The sequence below is a fragment of the Miniopterus schreibersii genome (genome assembly GCF_964146895.1).
Source record: "Miniopterus schreibersii genome assembly, chromosome: 13".
NCBI classification, from domain to species: Eukaryota; Metazoa; Chordata; class Mammalia; order Chiroptera; family Miniopteridae; genus Miniopterus; species Miniopterus schreibersii.
In genome coordinates, this window is record NC_138113.1 from 54,371,672 (window position 1) to 54,388,443 (window position 16,772).

Here is a 16,772-nt window from a genome sequence, read left to right on the forward strand (position 1 = left end):
GGAAATAAGCATAACAATGGAAACAGAAGATTGGAAGTTAGACTAAATAACTAAGGGAAATAAATAAGGAAACAGACAGAAAAAGGTTAAATTATAAAATCAAAGGAAAGATTACATTAAAAGTAGGTATGTGACATTCTTGATTTTTACTCCAGTGCTACTTATCCTAATTTAACAAAGTCTAAGAAAAAAAGAAATCCAACAATATATACACAGTATAACTTATTTTTAAAATTCCCACAAAGAATGTTTATTTTTTGTGTGCCCACACACATGCATGCAAATGCACAGAAAAAGGACTGACAAAACACACACCAAGATCATATGAGTAGTTTCTACAGGAGGGCATGGGATTGGAGATGTGCTAATAGTTACCTGCTACATTTGGTTACTTAAGTTTAAATTAGTTGAAATAAAATGTTCAGTTCCTCAGCCATCCTAGGCACAAATTCAAGTGCTTAATAGCCATGTGCAGCTCATGGCTACTGTACTATACAAAGCAGGTACAGAACTTCATCATCCCAGGAAGTTCCACTGGACAGTGCTGGATTGGAAGGAAGAAGTTCGAGGGGACTTTTGCTTCATACTTGTTTGAATTAACATTTTCCCCAGGGAGAACATACTCATGTGCGTGTATTGTATAATGAAAAAAAATCAGATGGAATTTCTTGCTTACAATATTTTCTTAAATTTAAGGACAGGACTAATGAGAGTATAACATATTATAAGATTATCAGGTTAAGGTGCGTTTCATACAGAGTTCCAGTTATAAAATAAGCAAGTCCTGGGAATGTAAGGTACAGTATGGTGACTGTAGTTAATAATACTGTTTTGCATATTTGAAAGTTGCTAAGAGTGGATCTTAAAAGTTCTTGTCACAAGAAAAAAGAATTGTAACTAAGTGTGGTGATGGATGTTAACTAGACTTATTGTGGTGACCATTTCACAATATATACAAATATGGAGTCATTATTATGTTGTACAACTAAAACGAATATAATGTTATATGTTAATTATATATCAATCTTTTAAAAAGCCTATCAAATAGGGACTTGGATAAAAAGTATTTCCCTCAAAAACAATGCTTTCCAGATAATCTACATCGGTTTTAAGAAAGTAACTTTGGTTTTCTATTTGCTCTCCTGTGTGTAGTGAAAAGTCTACTGTGCTAAATCTTTTTGAATTAAAATGTTATGACTAGAAAAAGACTAGATGAACAAAAGAAAAAAAAATCAGTATTGAATTCAGAGAGATAACTGTTCTGATAGCCCAATGACTCGAAGGCTGAGGAGAAAAGGCGCAGACTCTAAGGCCACTTAAACCACTGTAGGTTGGCCACTGGCTGCTGAGGCGAGAGCCGCGTCCTTCCAGCTGGAAGTGGCCCGAGTCCGCGCTCAGCCGCCACACAGAGGGCACCCCGAGCTATGTCTATCGCTGCCACAGCAGCGTGCCAACTCATCATGACAGGGGGTCTGACGGAATGAGCAAGTTTGTTTTTGTTTTTAAATGTCTTTGACTAAAAATAGTCAAAACAAAGTAGCAAGAATTTATGAGGTTTCTGAAGGGAAAATACACCTTTACCGAAAGGAGCAAAAGGAGAGAAATGACAGAGTGATGATGAAGAGGAAACTCTTTCAACTGCACAAGCAGGACACAAGCTTTTTCCTCTATTGTGATAAAGATACCTAGCTAAAAAAAGGGGGACATCTGTAATACTTTTAGCAATAAAGATAAATTGAAAAAAGTTAAAATTTGGGCAGAGTACTTTTATTAGTAGCTATCTTCACCCAGTGTCAGCCCAGTGTTGGGGAGGAACTCTGCCTTCTTGCTACTTCAGCAGAAGCGTGTCACAGTTCAGGCTCTGAGAATCTCACCCCGTCTTCCTCATTCCCCTTTCACTGTTTATGAAACCGTCTACCATGGGGTTCTAGGACGATAAAAACCATTCTGGTAGCCACAGCTCGGTAGCTTATCACAATAGACAGTATTTCCCTCCATCTGTAATCATTTTCAAGATACTGTAAGTCCTGCAGTGTTAGTCCTAACGAACTCTGGGGGCTCTGGGTGTAGGTATTACGAACCGTTCTGGAAAGCAACCACATCTCCTTCCAACACAGACAATAGACCTAGATAAGCTATAGCGGCAGCAAATGTCATGTAGTTGGAAGTCACTAGGAATGTGGGTGAGGGTTTTGGAAAATATCTGAAGGAGCCACACCAGCCACACCCACTGTGGAAGAGACAAGGAACCAGTGAGGAGGGATTTCAAATTTGAATACAATTACTACTAAAAGTTGGGTAAGATGAGTTAGATTTAAAAAATAAATAAATTTGCTTTTAATCATGATTTTTTATTACCCTCCCCTTGGACTTCAGTTTCCAGGCTGCCATCACCAAAATATTATTATCAGAAATAGGTACAAACTATGTTTTTAAAATTTATATTAGGCCAGAAAGAGCTTACATGCAAGGAAAGTAGAAGCCTTATACAGCTGAAAACTCTTCTTAAATTAAATGCAGAGCTGCCTAAACTGTAATACCAGAGAAGCCATAATTGTTTTAAAAATGGTTCAAAAACTTCAATATCTAGACTGCTGACATTCAAAATTTAGACCACAGCAAGATGCATTAAAAGAATACCTCTCTTCGACGCATCTTTAAAACCCCATTATTACGAAGTCTTGAAAACTGTAACAAACTGAGATTTTAAGCTAAGCATTAATTTCCACCAAAAAGAAGTTCATTTAGAATCACCATCATAAACTCACCTGCAAAGGCTCACTGTGAGGGTTATGTATGTTTATTATAGGTGAGAAACTGCTATTCACAGGGACTCTGGCCCCAAGGAATGGCCTCAATCGATAAGGATTTGGAACTCCAACACCAAATACCTGTTTCAAGTAGGAAAAGAAAGCAATTTGAGTTGCTTTTATAACTAACATTTTTATTATAAGTTATGACTGACTGATCTAGGGAAAACTGGTGAGTCTAAGAAGAGAAAAATCTCAACTCCCTTTAAAAAGAACACACATGTGTTTTCTATATCTGAGTTAGCTACATATTTGATTTACTACAAATACATGCATTTGGAATAATTTCTATGACATACTGGAAATGAAATGATAGCAGTCCTTCATGAAGTTGTGGGATAGGCAAGAAAACAGAGCCTCAAAAGATTTCCCTATTCCAACCCTTAAAAGATGAATCTAGGTCCCAGACAACCTCTCAAATACCAAGCCCAGCCCCAGGTCACGCCCACATGGGAAGGTCCTGGGTCAACTAAACAGTGTTAGCTAGTCATTCAAATGACAAATATTTACTAAGTGCCTACAGTGTGCTAGGCACAAACACACATAGTAGTGCATAACTCAATAATGAATGAGACAGGTAATGTGCCAGCTCTCATATTCTAATATGAGGAACAGACTACATAACAACAACAAAAGGTTTAAAAAATGGGAAATGTGATATAGAGTAACTGGCTAGGTGAAGGACAGGACTATTCTTTTACAGAGGATGATCAGGGTAGTCTTCTCTGGGGAGGTGACATGAGTTGTCGTCATCTGAAAGATGAAAAAAGCCAACACTGGGAGTGGATTCAGGCAAGGGAAGTGTCAGACAAAGGCAGAGGCAGGAAAGGGCTTGGCTTGTTTGAAGATCAGGAAGAAAAGCATGGGCAAATGAGATGAGGTAGGAGATCTATACAGGAGCCAGATTCTTAGATACTTATAGGTCTTGGTCAGAAGTTTATATTTTGCTCTAAGAACAATGGGAAAACATAAAGATTTACATGGAGAAGTTGACTAGATCTGATTTATGTTCAAAGATCACTCTGACTAGAGGAACTGGTAGGGACTACGGAGGAATGGAAGGCCAAGCTGGAAGGCCACTGTGTAACAGAATGAGAGGTGATGATAGCTTAGAAGATGGCTGTGAAGAGGGAAGAGGTAGACAGGCTCAAGGCATATTTTCGAGGAAGACTTGTGGAGGTAAAGAAAGACAGCTGGCTACTGAGGCTCCTCTTGAGAACAACCTGATCATGACCCTTAAGTAGTCCAGATTGGCCATGACCACCTAGGTCACTTGGGGGTGCCTCTGCAGGGCAAAGGTCTTTGTATTTTCAACAAGTGTATGTTAACATGAGTGTCATCTACAGAGCGCCATAGTTATTTATCTACATAGGCCTTTAAAAGTTTATTGACTGCCAACTAAACAACTGTTAAAAACTTATTTACATTAAGTTTATGCTTATGACTAATACAGAATGTTTACTCTGACACTGATTTTCAAAATATATGAAGTGCTCTGTGCACTGGAGAAGAAATGTTCAAAATCAAAAGCAAAAAAGCTGTAAAGAAAAACAAACAAATGAGTTCCAAGGCAATACAGCACAGTGGCTAAGAGGGTGGTCTTCATAGTTACAAAGACAGGGATTTGAATTTCTGCTCAACAACCTACTAATAGCGTAATCTGGGCAAATTATTTAACCTTTATGTTTCATCTTCCTTTTCTAAAAAATTGAGAATAAAAGTATCTATAATACTGGCAGAAGAGTATGTAAAGTATAAGCAATTATTAATAATCTCAATAACCTTGATTATAAAAATTTTGATTCAAGAAACAGTAACCTTCTTTAATAATCTGAACAATTATACATAAAAATAACTTTATGAAAAAATTTAAAACAATATATTTACTAAGAAAAGCAGGAATGTATGTTTTAATCTTAAAACTATTACCGAGTATGCTTCACAAGTGTGCAAAAAGTAAAAAGAGTTTAGAGTTAGTGTAAAAATATTTTTTACTATTCTTTTGTCAATCAATCTTGCATTAACACTTTAGCTGTAGTTTAAGTTCATTTGTTTAGTCTAATTTGAACAGGGATATTCACAGACACAACAGTAGGTATACAAATGCTCCAAGTTTAAACTCTTACATTTTCTATCAACCCTGTTATTGAAAAGAGTTCTTAATAGCTTGTCATGTTATAGGTCAGAGATGGTGACTATATTTTAGAAAACAAATATTTTACTTCTGGTTCTTACCTGGTAGGTAAATACCCCATGATTAGATGTGTTAATAAATAAAGTATTTTCTACATTTCCTACTACTCTTGCAAGAAAAACTACATCAAACGATGTATTTCCTCCCGGAAGAATTTTCTGTAAAAGAACAGCAATAAATAAGTTAGTAACCAAAAATAATCCAATTATGCCGATCACAATTAGATGGCTAAAGTTTTCTAAAACAAAATCTTAGAATCACTTCCATAAACTGTCTTTTCCTCCCTAAAGGATTAAGCTTTAAATTACCCAAACTATTGTGCAATGGGAAAATAATAAAAAAGATGTCTTCAGAATGGAGGTCTAGTCACATATCTTTGTCAGTTACCAGTCTAAAACCCCACAGAACCGATGGTTTCCTTGGATTCTGTTCATTCAACAATCACTGGGCTGGGATGAGGTACCTCACTATAGGGTGCTGTTCCACCATCATACAATTAAACAGGAGTGAGGTGAAGCTGAACTTTATATATGTATGTATTCCTATGAAGCAGCAACCTGTGTGCTGTTCCAAAGAAATAAGCCCACACCTCAACCCCTTGACTTCTGCTACCCATTCGTACCAGCACCTTACATTAGGAAAGACAGGCGTGATAGTATGTGAACTCAATCTGTTATCTTGTGCAAATTGAGGATGTCACTGTAGTTAGCAAAATAAATGTATTACAACAAAACAATGGGGCTGCTTGAGAAGTTCCAGAGATTGTGACTGCAGTTCTTCCTACAACGAAGCCTTAAAATGCATTTTAATGAAATCATCGACCTCGCTCATTCTGCCTCTATGGCTAGAAATCTAAAATACTCCACAAATTATAGCTTAAAATATATGACATTGAGACTTCTGGCTTCACCTCAGTATGTAGAAAGCTGTAAAGCACATTTCTCCTGCATTATCAATAACCAAAAAAATACCTTTCTTGAACCTACCACTAAGTTTGTGTATCAACTAGCCCAGAATCTTAGGAGAGATGGAAAGTGAGTACTGGCTCACCCATGGCAGATAATGGAAAGATGAGGCTTCCAACAAGAGAGTAAAATGAGTTCAGCTAAAATTTTTAAACACTGCTAAGGGCCAAGTGTGGACTAAAATATGAATATAGAACCCTTGGACACTGTAGAGACTAACTGGAGGTCACACTTGAGCCAAAAATCAGTAATAGAAAATATATGGTAAATTTCTAAACAGTTTAAAATGAAGCAACACTTTCAAAATAACCCACTGGTCAAAGTAGTAGTCACCAGAGAAATTATAAGATATTTTTAATTAATTGGAAATCAAAACACAACATATCAAAATTTGTTGGCTGCAATTAAAGCAATACTTGGAGGGAAATTTACAGTATTACATGCCTACTTTAAAAAAAAAAAAAAGCCTCAAATCAATAATCTATGTTTCCATCTTAAAAAACTAGAAAAAAGCCCTGGCTGAGTGGCTCGGCTGGGTGCAGTGTCGTCCAATACACCAAAGGGTCGTGAGTTTGATTCCCGGTCAGGGCACATCCCCAGGTTGCGGGTTCGATTCCCTAGTTGGGGCACGTAAGGGAGGCAACTGATCAATGTTTCTCTCTCACACTGATGTTCCTCTCTCTCTAAAGTCAAAACATATCGTTGGGTAAGGATTAAAAAAAAAAAAAATTAAAGCATGATATGCCAAAGCTCACTCAAAATGAAACAGGTAACTACAGCAGTCCTATATCCATTAAAGAAATTTAATTTGTAATTAAAAACCTTCCCACAGAACAAACTGCCAAATATGAAAAGAATCACAGGGGTGTAAAGTACAGCATAGGAAATATAGTCAATAATATTATAACTGTGTATGGTGTCAGGTGGGAACTAGGCTTAATGGGATGATCACATGCATGTTTTCTTCACCCAAGAGTTCATTCCATCTCTACTTCCTAAGCTTATGGGGTCAATACCTTCCTGAGGGAATAAACATGGAAAGCAACAAGAAAAAAAAGGGAAGACAGCACAGACTTTATCTCCTTTGAAACTAAACCTAGATTACCTAAAGGTAGATTTTTATAGGTATAGATTAATTAAAAAAAAACTTTATTGATTTCAGAGGGGAATGGAGAGGGAGAGAGAGAGAGAGAAACATCAATGATAAGAGTCATCAATCAGCCACCTCCTGTGTGCCCCACACTGGGGATCAAGCCTGCAACCCAGGCATGTGCTCTGACCGGGAATTGAACCGCTGTCTCCTGGATCATAGGTCGATGCTCAACCACTGAGCCATGCTGGCCGGGCTAGATTAATTTTTATTGTTAAATTTCATCTCCTGAGGAATGGAAAACAGGTGGTGTTTTTTTAAATCCTCATCTGAGGATATATTTTCCATTGCTTTTCAGAGAAAGTGGAAAGGAGAAAGACAGAGAGAGCAGAGAGAGAGAGAGAGAGAGAGAGAGAGAGAGAGAAACACTGATATGAGAGAGACATCGATTTGTTGCCTCCTACACCACCCCCCGACCAGGGCCAGCGAGTGAGCCTACAAACCCAGGATCCTTCAGTTGGCGGGCCAATGCTCTAACCACTGATCCGAACAAGCTAGCTCAGGTTGTTTTTTTCTTTTTCTAATATCTTTACTGATTTCAGAGAGAGAAAAGGAGAGGGAGAGAGACAGAGACAGACATCAATGATGAGAGTCACCGACTGGCTGCCTCCCACATGCCCCCAGCTGGGGATCGAGCATGTGTCCTGACTGGAAATTGAACCTGCAATCTTTTGGTGTATGGGATGACACTCCAACCAAATGAGACACCCAGCCAGGGCAGTCTTAGCAATATATTTTTTTTTTGGTATGTCTCCTAGAGCAAAAACAACAAAAGTAAATATAAACAAAATGGACAATATCAAACTAAAAAGCTTTTTGCAACATGAAGGAAACTACTAACAAAATGAAAAGGCAACCTACTGAATAAAAAAATATATTTGTAAATGATACATCTGTAAGGGGTTAATATCTAAAATATACAAAGAATTCAGACAACTCAACATAAAAAAAGCCCCCAAGCAACTCAATTAAAAACTGGGCAGAGGACATGAACAGACATTACTCCAAAGAAGACACGCAGATGGCCAACATACACATAAAAAGACGTTCGGCCCCTGCCGGTGTGGCATGGTGGTTAGAGTGTCAGCCTGCGCACTGAAGGGTTTTGGGTTCAATTCCCGGTTGTGGGTTCGCTCCCTGCCCCTAGTCGGGGTGTGCATGAGAGGCAACTAGTTGCCTTGTCTCTCTCACATTGATGTTTCTCTCTCTCTCTCTCTCTCTCTCTCTCTCTCTCTCTCTCTTTTTTCCCTCCCTCCCTCCCTCCCTCTCTCTCTGAAAAGCAATGGAAAAAATATCCTGGGGTGAGGATTAACAACAATTCCACTTCTGGGTATTTTTCCAAAGAAATCAAAGGCATTAATTTAAAAAGATATATGCTCCCTATGCTCCTTGCAGCATTATTTACAATAGTGAAAATATGGCAGCAATCTAGGTATCCACTGATAGATGAATGAATAAAGAAGATACACACAGCCCTGGCCAGTGTGGCTCAGGTGGTTAAGTGTCCTCCCATGCACCAAAAGGTCGGTGGTTCAATTCCCAGTCAGGGCACATGCCCAGGTTGTAGGTTCAGTCCCCAGTTGAAGTGCACGGGAGGCAACCAATTGATGTTTCTCCCTCACATTGATGTTTCTCTCTCCCTCCCTCTGTCTATCGCCCTCCCTCCTTCTTCCTCTCTGTCTAAAATAAATTAAAAAATATATTTTAAAAACCTAGACATTTCAATTTCAAACTCAATATAAATCTGCTATAAATAAGACTTACCCTATTTTGAAAAAATGATGCATGAAAATGTGATGTTGTAGCAGATATTGATACTAAAGTAATAGTTTCTTCAGAACTAGGATTATGTAAGTAAACTTTTTCCATTTTTGGCATTCCAACTGGCCTGTAAAAACAAAAAGAAAATTGTCACGAATACTTCAAAGGTGATTTCTAGTCATTGAGTTAATTTCTAGCTGTTAAAAAAATCAAACATTAAAGAAAGTATGGAGGGATAAATGGTGATGAAAAGAGACTTGACTTTGGGTGGTGAACACACAATACAATATACAGATGCTGCAGTATAGAACTGTACACCTGAAACCTATATAATTTTATTAACCACTGTCACCCCAATAAATTCAATAAAAAAGAAAAACTCTAACATTAAAGTTATTAGACAAATACATATACAAATGGTATAAAACAATTTATTAAATTAATTTAGATTTAAAGTTACACATAAAAATGCATTTAGTCATTCAACAAATTATATATATTTTATATATATATATATATATATATATATATATATATATATGTTTAAATGTCTTTATTGATTTCAGAGAAAGGAAGGGAGAGGGAGGGAGAGAGAGACAGAAACATCAATGATGAGAGAGAGTCATTGATTGGCTGCCTCCTGCATGCCCTCTGGTGGGGATCGAGCCCACAACCCAGGCATGTGCCCTGACAGGGAATTGAACCTCGAGCTCCTGGATCATATAGGTCAATGCTCAACTGCTGAGCCATGCCAGTTGGTCAGCCATTCAACAAATATTTGAGTGACAATTATATATTACACGCTGAGCCAGGGGCTGGGATATAATGAAGAAAGTCTCCGCCTGGATGAAGCTTGCAATGCAGTAAAGCAGCAGGCTGGAAACAAAATGGCCAGATCCTTTTATTTCTTTATGTAAAACCAACCTGCCTTCCTACTATTTTTTTGTTTTTAAATATATCTTTACTGATTTCAGAGAGAGGAAGGGAGAGGAAGAGAGACAGAAACATCAATGATGAGAGTCACTGATCGGCTGCCTCCTGCACGTCCCTGGTGGGGATTGAGCCTGCAACCCGGGCATGTGCCCTGATGGGGAATGGAACCTCTATCTCCTGGATCCTAGGCTGATGCTCAACGCTGAGCCACACCCGGCCGGGCCCTACTAATTTGAATTGTGTCATCTTCTTCCCCAATTCCATTGATACATGCTCTTCAATTTAGGAGGAGAAACTGGCAAAGTTATGTGAGATCTGCCTTATGAGCTAGGGGCTATTATCACCCTCACTTTATACATGGGGATACTAAGCCACAGGAAACTTAATTAACTTGCCCAAAGTCATACATGGAAACTAAATTTGAATCTTGGCCATCTGGCTCTAGTTCATGTTCTAACATACTGTCTCCTCTCAAAGATCAATATAACACACACTCAGTGGTCTGTGTGTGAAACTGGGGCTCTGCCCTGGGGGTCATCTCCCTTTAATTCACAAGAGACAGACCAAGGCCTAGCCTTCTGTCCTTCCTCAATATTCATTACAAGGCAGGCGTTCTTAAGTTCACATCACAAAATAACAGATCTGTGAGGCAAACAACCTATTAGAAAACATGTGCGATGTCATGATAGGCTGTAATGTTGTTACCAATTTGCTGTCTGAACTGGTGAGAGATTACACTTTTCCACTTTAGTAACATTAGGCTTGGCCATGTGACCTGCTTTAGCCAATGAAATGTGAGCAAAAGTGACATCCATCTTTAAGTTTTAAGAGCCCTCTTGCACTCTTTTTCCTCTGCCAAGAAAGTGGCATTTCCCAGGTAGGAGTGCTCTTTCAGTCTAAATCCCACTGAGATTTTGGGTTGGTTGTGGTCATAGCATCACCTAGTAAATGCTGAATAATGCAGACCCGAAGCTACAAAAATTGAACCAAGAATTAAAAATAAGCATAATGTAATAATATACTTAAGGAGATATAGCAAGATATTAAGAAAAAGGCAAGAAATCATAGAAGACAAAGGAAAATGTTAGTATAAAAATATAACACATAAAGGCAACAGATGGGATAGGTATATAAAAGTCTATTAATGAGTTAGAAGAGCAGATTGACAATTTACTTCAGAATTCAGCAGGAAAGAATATAAATTTAAAATATTTACAATAGAGCTATAAAATCAAAAGAAAAAGAGATACGTAGGCCATAATTAGAAGTGTTAATATTTGGAAACTGAAATGTATAACTATTTGAAGAACATGAACAAAAATAATGAGCCAAACACAAAATTTTAAAAAGGCTGAAATGATTCTTGATTGAAAGGCTTTATGAAGTGTCAATATCATCTAAACATTAAAAGCTAATTCACCAGCACTTTACTCATTTTCTTCTACAGTTTCATCTACTGCTGAATCTTGGATTATTTTAAACATTTTGTTTCTTCTAGACTAGAATAACAGTATCTTCTTTCCATATTACCCCCAAAAGTCAGGTTCATACACATATGTAAATAAGAACTCTTCATTATTGTCTTTTAAGGTTTTCATAACAGTTTGTGCTGCTGTTTATTTTGCACATCAGTTTGAGAATTTATAATGCTGACATAAAGTTTTGTTGTTGTTAAGGTTAAATATTTTCTGGTACCTCTAAGGCCGAAATCAAGTCCTATTGCCCTTCTGAGAGATTATCACTGCAGATGCTACCGCCTCTTGCAAAAATGGGAGCAGATAAGTTGGCTGCATTTGCAGTCACTGGAAGGCTGTGCCCAGACTGCCCAGACTGCAAGGCGGAATCCCATAGGAGATGTTCTCTACTCTAACCAGAGAAGCAACATCTAGATTAGTGCTTGACTGAATACCACTGAAAGAAGATGTATGTGCACCTCAGAGGCCAGGGATTTTGGACTTAGAATTCTGCCTGTCATAAGCAGCAGGTGTGACTACTTGCTTAGACAGGTAGATTTAAAAATAAAACAAAGATTTTCAAGTGCTTGCTATGGTTTGTCCAACAGCATCCTATAGCTTATAGCCCAGACAACACAAGGGCCAACATCTTTCTGTGGCTTAACAAAGTTCAGCCATTAGGAAAAAGCCCAAAAGTGGAACCAGGGCTTGGGTCCTGAGGAAGAGACAGAGGGTATCCAGAGGGAGGTATGTGAGTGCCTCAGGAGCTCCTCAAACCCAGGAGCCCCCCCATGTGTGAAATTCCTCCTGCTTCAGGTGCAGACTTTCTCAGGAGCTGGATCCCTCACCCAACAGACTCATCAATCCCAGGATCATGACACAATTAGGGAAGTGGGTACCAATCCAGCTAGAACCTCAAACCATGGTCATGATGCTGCAGGAAAAAGCTGTTTAAAGACAGTATGGAAGATAAATTCTTCCTCCTCAAGCTTTATATAGACATACAGGTAGAACAACAGTACACAGAAATAAAAGGTCCTCCCTATATTCTGAACATTCACCGATTATGTGATTTCTTAAACAAATATGCTCTTTTACAACTCAAATGTCTTGTAGGCTGACAACCAGTCATTCAACTTCCTATGGATTCATTCTTAATGTTTTACTCTTGCGACCTCCATGCAATCAATCTTAGTTAAGATAAAAAAAGACAGCGAATAAGATGGACAGGTAATCTGGGGGATCCTTCAAGAAGACAGGATGAAAGATGCCCCCCCTACAGGAGAGGACTTTGGGGTAAGGAAACAAGTTTGGAGGTTCTAGGAGCCTGGAAGCATGGAGTGAATCAGGATGCTTGATCTGCAGCACTGTTGAGGACGCCCTGCCCTAACAGGGATCAAAGAGGAAAGAACCTGAGCCCCACCCTATAAAAATCAACTCTTGCTCAGATGAGAAGGGTCATCTGCTTATGTTGTTCAAAAAAGTTTGGAGTAACAAGCACAGAGGGAAGGTCTCCGGAAGAGTGTCAGCAGGCATCCTGTAGTTCTGGGCAGTCCACACCACAGGAAGCAGAGGGATCACTCCTTGGACAGACCTGCTTATAGACTTCATATGAATAGCTTTCCCTGCCCCGCCCTCTCCTCAGGTCCCTTGGTGATATGAATAGAATCAGCGATAAAATGGGAGACTGAAGACAGAGGTCACACTAAACCATGGAAAACTTTGGTCAAGTGCCAGTTAATACATGCCTATTTGTAAATAAGCAGTGCATTAGTTTTCTGCTACATAACAAACTACCACAAACTTAGAGGCTTAAAGTGACACCCTTTTATCATCTTATAATTCTGTAAGTCAAAAGTCCAGCATGTATAGAAGAGCATGCCTAGGATATCTGCTCAGGGTTTCACCCATCAAAGCTCAAAGTCCTCTTCTAAGCTCATTCAAGTCACTGACAAAATTTAGAATGCTCTCAGTCTCTTGCCGTATGGGCCTCTCCATTTCCAAAGCTAGCATGGAGAAACTCCCTCTCATCAAACACCTCTCACACTTCAAATTTCCAACATTTCTGTCTCTGACTGCTACAGCCAGATGTGATGGGGCTCAGGTTATCAGGTCAGGCCCCCAGGTCACCTCCCTATCTTAAAGGTTAAGTGATTTGGGACCTTAATTACATTTTCAAGTAGTGTACGGCAACATCTAGTTTAGTGCTAAATTGAATACAACTGGGAGAACCTGTGTGCGTGTACCTCAGAGGCCAGGAATTTGGGGACTGTCTTAAAATTCTGCCTGTCATAAGCAGCATGTGTGACTGCTTGGCTAGACAGGTAGCTTTAAAAATAAAGCAAAGATTTTCAAGTGTCTGCCAGTGCTTGTCCTATTTGTTTCCATTATGAGCTGCTTCAAATACAGAAGTAAGGCCAAAGGGGACAGTGTGAATTATTTATAGATAAACCAAGCTGAACCAAATATGCGGCTGTTCTCTGAATGCAGAGCTACTGACTATTCATATTTTAGAAGAGTCTGAGGCTCAAAAGAATTAGAAAGAAGCAGCTATGAATTACAAACTAGCTTGGAAAGCAAGTTGCAATTCTGTGGTCAATGGCAAGTTTCCTATGTTCCAGAAAGAGGATATGCAACCCCAGGAAACAGCTGAAGAGATGGCTGAGCAACTGCCTTGAGAAAACCTTATGAATGACAGTGACACAGCACTCTTAATAACACAACTTTTGGCAGGAAGTTGCACCAAATCAGTATGTACTACTTTGTACCACTCAATTACCACAAACCCGACCATCTTCTCAAACACATTTTAGACTAAGGGCTGAGCTGGGGTGTTGGTGGAAAAGTTAAAAACTGAAAAGCTAAAAGCACCAAACGTGCCTTTAGAAAAAAGGGCCTACTTAATTTTCTTAGAATACCAAAAAGTGATAAGGGAGAAATGCCTTTCATGAACTGAATTTAACTTGATACTAAAGACCTCCATTTTTAGCGAGTCTATTCAATCTCCATGTCCTTTAAAACATTAAGTCTCCATTTTAAGCTTTAGATCTGAAATCAAGATTTTGTGCTCTTAATTATTATACAAACCAAAGAACTCAGTAAACCAAGTTTCCACCCAAAGCATCTTTTACAGTCTGCAATAAATTTTTGAAAGAGTTATGGAAAAAGAAAATATTTAACAGCACTGGCATAAATAACTGAAGGGGAGCAGGAGGAAGTGGAGAGGTAGTTATGCCCAGACTGTTCAGCCAATTGTTAAAGAAAGGAGGGGGAAAGGTGGAGGGAAAGAAAAGAAGGGGAGAGGGAAAGGGGACAAGAGGTAGAACTAAAGAATAAATTTAAATAAAATGCATGAAAACAAAGTCATACTTGACAAAAATTAGTTTGATTAATTTACTGTGAAAGAAGTTGTAGAGGACAGGAGAGATGGTCAGGGTAGTGAGAGAAGCCAGTACACGGGGGTCTAGAAAGTGGCCAGGGAACTAGAGCTGCTTCCTGGCTGAAGAGCCTGAAACCCTCCTGGAGGCCCTGCATGACAACCAGATGCAACCTGGAGTGTTAAATTCAATCTCACTTAGTTCTTCCAGATGCTGCAAAGGATGTTTTAAATTAAGAGTGACTTCTGGCCCTAGCAGGTGTGGCTCAGTTCGATTCCCAGTCAGGACAAATGCCCGGGTTGTGGGCACAATCCCCGGCAGGCAGTATGTAGGAGGCAGCGGATGGATGTTATGCTCTCACAATGATACTTCTCTCTTCTCCCTTCTTCTCTCTCTAAAAATTAATGAACCATTCTTTTAAAGAAAAATAAAAAAAGAGTAACTTCTGGTTTAGCAAAAATGACAAGCAGTGGAAAAGGTTCACAGAATACTGAAGAGAGAACTTCAGTATTCCATCAGTCAAGGTAGTGAGCAATGACGACTCCACTTAAAATTTCTGGAAAAAAATATTAGAAAGTGTTCTGTTAAGGACACTTCTGAAGTCCTAAAATTACTGCTAAACATATCAAGCCAATGAAACATGTATAGCATGGGCATTAAATCAGTACATTACTGGACCAAAAAGAAAAGATACAGCAAACATTTAATGCAGTCCAGCAAAAACACTTGAAAATGTAAAACTAATTTAACTAAAGCAAAACAAACCAGCAGGCAATCTTGTTGGGCTTAATATACTGTACATAAGTGTTAAGTGTGAAATATATGCCAGAGATACAAAGATAAACAACGTGTATTTATCCCAATAGCCTGGGGGAGCAGATATGAAAACAATCACAGTGATCACCAGTACACTGATAGAAGTTAGCAGATGTCATGGGTAATGAAAACTCTAACTCCATGTTTGATGTCTGATGACAAGTTTCAAGGCCCAACTGTCCCTTCACCATAAGTGCCACACCTGGGCAAGCCAGTAAGAAAGCCTGCACGCTCCCTCTTGGGCCCAGTGGAAAGTTCAACCCATGCAAGTTGGCCCTAGCCCCTCCCCCTCCCGACCACAACCAGAACCAAGCCAGCTTCCTTTCTCTGCTCTCTCAAGCCAGTTTTCAGACCTGCTTGGAGCCCATCCAGCTCTCCCCAGAAAGCTTCGTGATGTTACATCTTTTTGTACCCTCTCAAGTTGTGTGCATGTGACATCATCAGTCTTGACATCTGGACCTAATTTTGGGTGGGGATTCATCCCACCTCTGTAACAAAACACAGCCCCATGGAAGCAGACAGAAGGCAGTTTCCACCTCTGCTGGGCAGGCTGGGGAAGGCCTGCTTCAGAGGGTGGCCATCCTTTATAGCAGTGAAGGCCACGAGGGAGTCAATAGGCCAAGGAGCTGTAACTGACTTCAGTTGGAGTAGCTGCCCTCTGTATGGCTTCTCTTCTCTGGGTGAAATATAGGGATACCTGGAAGAAATGCCCACTACCAAACACTCCCCTTGTCTGACTGGTGAGGTAGGCCTCTGACCTAAGCCAAGGTGATCACTGCACTGCACTGAGATTTTTCAATCTAAAGAAAAAGCAGCTCTTCCCTGGCAGGAGGCTACAGAATGCGAGTCTGAAGAGCAGTTGGTGAGTCTGCCATCACTGCAGGAAAGAAATATCGGTAGTAGGGAGAATAAGCCAACGCAGAGAGGCAGAAATAAGCAGCAGAGAGAGGAGTCCTGGAGGCGTGGGATAGTGTGGATCCTGTTGTCCCCAGGTCCCAGCTGCATCACTGACCTTCCTGCAGTCATTATTCTGGTCCCCAGTATTCCTTTCAATGTACACTCATTTCTGCCTCAACTCGTTTCAGTGAGCTTTCTATCCCTTAGAACCAAACAACTATAGCACTGACCAAAGCAGAGGAACGAAAGGCATTCTGTAATGACTAGTATTGTCTTACAATACCAGTAATGATACTCCAGTTATGTAGAATGTCCTTATACATGAAAATGTGTGCTGAACAATATAGGAATGAAGTCTTATGCCTGCCACTTTCAAATGATTCAAAATCAACAAAAATATGAAGTAAAATATGGC

General features: G+C 39.4%; 1 protein-coding gene across 1 annotated transcript in view; it reads right to left on the reverse strand.

Moving 5' to 3' along the window:
* The window catches only part of TMEM131 (transmembrane protein 131), a 181,294-nt gene that overhangs the window by 79,963 nt on the left and 84,559 nt on the right, over nt 1-16,772 (reverse strand). Inside the window, exons 5-7 of the mRNA XM_081157292.1 lie at nt 8,884-9,007; nt 5,046-5,162; nt 2,769-2,891 (exon numbers count right to left, since the gene is read on the reverse strand). Coding sequence (XP_081013418.1) covers nt 2,769-2,891; nt 5,046-5,162; nt 8,884-9,007 — 364 coding nt within the window. The remainder of the gene's footprint in view (nt 1-2,768; nt 2,892-5,045; nt 5,163-8,883; nt 9,008-16,772) is intronic.